The following is a 4,559-nucleotide window of genomic DNA, read 5'->3' on the forward strand; positions in this document are numbered from 1 at the left end:
GGACACATGGGACTTGAGAGAGTGTGGCCTCACCCTCCTTACAGTCAGTCCTGCAGAATTGACCTCTGCTGGCTGGCTGTATACCCTGAGGCACCCTCTCATTTCCTCCTTCAGGTTCTCGGGGGACAGGCCAACCAGGAGGACCGGATTCCTTGGAGGCACAGGGGAGCATCAGGGAGAAGATCTGTAAGTAAGCCTTTGTTAGAGTCTCCAGGATTCCATTCTCAGCTGAGGCTTCTCACACGGTTCCTCTCTCCCCAGGCCTGTGGGTCTCCATTGCCCAGCTCCTGCCCGCACTCCCGCCTGCTGCCCTGACCAGAGTCATCATGTCCCTTGAGCAGAAGAGTCAGCACTGCAAGCCCGATGAAGATCTTGAGGCCCAAGGAGAGGCCCCGTGCCTGGTGGGTGCGCAGGCTCCCGCTACTGAGGAGCAGGAGGCTGCCGCCGCCTCCTCTACTCTGGTCCCAGTCACGCGGGGGGAGGTGCCTGCTACCGGGTCACCAGCTCATCCCCAGAGTGCTCAGGGAGCCTCCGCCTTTCCCACTACCGCCAACTTCACTCGCTGGAGGCAACCCAATGAGGGTTCCAGCAGCACCAGCCGAGAAGAGGAGGGGCCAAGCACCTCTCCTGACCCAGAGTCTGCGTTCCGAGCGGCACTCAGTAAGAAGGTGGATGAGCTGGCTCATTTTCTGCTCCTGAAGTATCGAGCCAAGGAGCCGGTCACAGAGGCAGAAATGCTGGAGAAGGTCATCAAAAATTACAAGCACTGCTTTCCTGTCATCTTTGGCAAAGCCTCCGAGTCCCTGAAGATGATCTTTGGCATCGATGTGAAGGAATTGGACCCCACCGACCAGTCCTATATCCTTGTCACCTGCCTGGGCCTCTCCTACGACGGCCTCGGGGGTGATAATCAGATCTTGCCCAAGACAGGCCTCCTGATACTCGTGCTGGGCACGATCGCAATGGAGGGCGACAGCGCCCCTGAGGAGGAAATCTGGGAGGAGCTGAGTGTGATGGAGGTGTATGATGGGAAGGAGCACAGTGTCTATGGGGAGCCCAGGAAGCTGCTCACCCAAGACTGGGTGCAGGAAAAGTACCTGGAGTACCGGCAGGTGCCCGGCAGTGATCCCGCACGCTATGAGTTCCTGTGGGGCCCAAGGGCCCTTGCTGAAACCAGCTACGTGAGGGTCCTGGAGCATGTTGTCAAGGTCAATGCGCGAGTTCGTATTCCCTACCCATCCCTGCGTGATGCAGCTTTGAGAGAGGAGGAAGAGGGGGTCTGAGGATGAGTTGCAGCCAGGGCCGGGGGAAGGGGGCTGGGCCAGTTCACCTTCCAGGGCCCTGTCCAGCAGCTTCCCCTGCCTCGTGTGCCTTGAGGCCCGTTATTCACTCCAGTTTGAAGAGAGCAGTCGGCGTTTCCGGTAGGGGGTTTCTGTTCTGTTGGGTGACTTGGAGATTCCCCTTCGTTCCCTTTAGGAATTGTTCAAATGTCGCTTTTAACGGATGGTTGAATAAACTTCAGCATCCAAGTTCATGAGTGACAGTAGTCGCACAAGGTTCTGTTTCTATAGCATAAGAGTAAGAGTCTGGTGTTTATTCAGATTGGGAAATCCGTTCTATTTTGTGAATTGGGATATGATAACAGCAGTGGAGTTAGTATTTGCTTGGAAATGTGAAGAAATTAGCCGTAAGATAGATGAGATAGAGAACTAAATAAATTAAAATTCTTGCCTTATACCTCAGTCTATTCTGTAAAATTTTAAAAAATATATGCATACCTGGATTTCCCTGGATTCTTTGAGAATGTAAGAGAAGTTAAATTAGAATAAAGAATTGTTCCTATTCACTGGCTCATTTCTTCTCCATGCACGATGAGCATCTGCTCTTTGGATGGTCCTGGTTTGGTGGTGGAGATGCTAAGGTAAGCCAGACACACCACTACCCATAGGGTAACTGCAGTTACGTAATGAAGGTGGCAAGATATCCTCTAGAGATATAGAGGAAAAGTGAGAGAGGGGTGTGGGTGTGGGGCTCCAGGTGAGCGTGGTGGAGTGTAAATGCCCTGAGCTGGGGCCTTTGGGGCTTTGGGAAACTGCAGTTCCTTCTGAGGAAGCAGATTCCAATGAAGCTGGGTGGGTCCAGGGCCAGATTCTCAGAGGTTGCGAGAAAAGCCTGGAATGGAAAGCTGCCCTGAGCAGCTCTTTTGGACGGTGGAGGAACAGAAGGGCCGTCTCCACCTGGGGCAGCAATGGAAAGGGTCCTGTGCTTTTGTCTCAATGCTGTGAACACAGCGCAAGTGCTAGGTGATGGACACCCATCATCTGCAAGGGTTTCCTGAGAGAGAAGCATCAGTCTGCCTGGAAAGGAGACCCAAAACGCACTGCCAGGTGCTTTTCTGCCTGACTGGGAGAACCAGTGCTGACTCATACAAGGAGACATTCAAATGAGGTTATCTCACGTGCAATTTGGCCACTTGTAAGCAAGATTTTGAGTGGTGCCAAAATGAATCAATATAGTTGTTTGGATGGAAAAGCAGATGGGAGACAAGGGAGGAGTTGGTCTTTGACTCGAATTCTAGGAGCTTTGAGCTACATCTGGCTGGGGAGATCCGCACACCCAAAGTTTTGAAGTACATTATCTTAGAGGCTCTCAACTACTTAGTCCGGTTATCTTTAGTCATTTCTAGTTAATTATTCTCCTAAATTCCGCTAGGTATGTATGATACCAACACATTGACAAACAAGAAATAAGAATTTCCAGTTTGGGGGAGTCTAAGATTTCAGCTTTTTGAAATTTTGAGCTTCATGCAGGCATTCTGATCACCTCTAGCTGTCTTCTGTTATTTGCTTACCTGGGTCCCAGAAGGTAAGCAGAGAACTAAGTCTTGATTCCAAGAAGAAATAAGGGCTTAGATTTGTGAAGCATGTGTTTTCTATCTTCTGTTTCCTTACATACGTTCTAGTTATTTCTAGTCATTTCTAGTTAGTTTCCTAAATACCACTACTTACCTCTACTACTAAATCAAGAATCCAATAACAAATAAAAATTCAGAGTTGAGAAGAATGTGATTTTTTCCGCTTGCTGGTTTCAAAAAGTTATTTTGGTTATATTCATTATCTCTATCTAAATATTTCCTAAATAAAGTTAGTTTTCCGTAATAGTAACTCAATTTTCTAGAAATAAATAAGTAGTTGGGGTTGAAAGTAATGTGTCTTTCCACTGCTTGGATTTGACAAGTTTTTCATTGTTCTTGTTATTGCTGTGTCTAGTAAGCTACTTGTCTGTATATCACTAATTCTCTGCAGTACTAGTGCTTTATTTCAACAAGAAATTAGATGCAAGAATTGAGAAGAATGTGTTTTCCACTATCCGGCTTCAACTAGTAATCTCTAGTTACGTTTACTTAGTTACCTACTTGAATATCAGTACTATACTATAGTAGTGACACATATTTCCGAGAGAAATCATAATTTAGATTTGAGTAAAATGTTTTTTTCTATTACCAAGCTGATTTTTTTCTAGATATTTTTAGTTATTTACAGTAACCTAGGTACCACTGTACTTATGGAGAACTAACACAGTGTTTCGACAAGAAAGGAGTTCTTGGATATCACAGGAATATGTATTTCAGCTACTTGAAATGTTTTTTTTTCTGGGTAAGTGGTTTTGTGGGTAACCAGGAGTTATCTATATAACTAACACCTCATGCAACAATAAATAAAAAGCTACGGGTCAGAAATACGTGTCTTCAATTCCTGGCATGAAGTCTCTACTCTACTTATTTCTATTCTAGTTACTGTAATTAAATTGTTATCAAGTGATCAGTAGTTCTCTATAGTGCCAACGCATGATTTCGTATACTCAATTCCATTACAGGTAACACACTTGCTTCAACAATGAAGAAGAATGTAGAGTTGGGGACTGGCACAGTGGCTCTCATCAGCAGTTTAGGAGGCCGAGGTGGGAGGAATGCTTGAGCCCGGCAGTTTCAGACCAGCCTGGTCAACAGAGTGAGACCCTGTGTCTACAAAAAGGATGAACGTTTTAAAAAAGAACGATTTATTTTCCTTTGAACACATACCCAGTAATGGGATTGCTGGGTCAAATGGCAGCTCTGTTTTAAGTTGTTTGAGAAATTTCCAAACTGCTTTCCACAGTGGCTGGACTAATTTACATGCCCACCAAGAGTGGAGAGGCATTCCCTTTTCTCCACAGCCTCACCAAAATCTGTCGTTTTCTGACTCTCTAATAGTGGCCATTCTGACTAGTGTGAGATTGTATCTCATTTTGGTTTTTCATTTGCACTTCTATGACGACTGATGATGCCGAGTATTTCTTCATGTGGGTTGGCTGCTTGTGTGTTATCTTATGAGAAGTCTCTGTTCCTGTCTTTTCGCCACTTTTTAAATGCGGTTATTCATTTTTTCCTTGTTGAATTGTTTAGGTTGCTTACAGACTCTGGATATTAGACCTTTGTTGAATACACGGTTTGCAAATATTTTCTCCCATTCTCTAGGTTGTCTATTGACTCTGTTGATAGTTTAACTTAATGTGCAGAA

General features: G+C 45.7%; 1 protein-coding gene across 1 annotated transcript; it reads left to right on the forward strand.

Annotated features, from left to right (window-relative positions):
- Positions 1 to 266: 266 nt before the first annotated feature.
- Positions 267 to 1,364, forward strand: LOC116546035 (melanoma-associated antigen 4-like). The gene has a single exon (XM_032272408.1). It carries the CDS (start codon positions 327 to 329, stop codon positions 1,281 to 1,283), a length of 957 nt encoding a protein of 318 aa, XP_032128299.1. The 5' UTR covers positions 267 to 326; the 3' UTR covers positions 1,284 to 1,364.
- Positions 1,365 to 4,559: the final 3,195 nt, after the last annotated feature.

Source organism: Sapajus apella, unplaced genomic scaffold (genome assembly GCF_009761245.1).
Source record: "Sapajus apella isolate SASKATOON/1434 unplaced genomic scaffold, GSC_monkey_1.0 scaffold509, whole genome shotgun sequence".
Lineage (NCBI taxonomy): Eukaryota > Metazoa > Chordata > Mammalia > Primates > Cebidae > Sapajus > Sapajus apella.

Coding starts and splice junctions, on each gene's coding strand:
- LOC116546035 (XM_032272408.1), top strand. CDS start 327: ATGTCCCTTGAGCAGAAGAGTCAGCACTGCAAGCCCGATGAAGATCTT.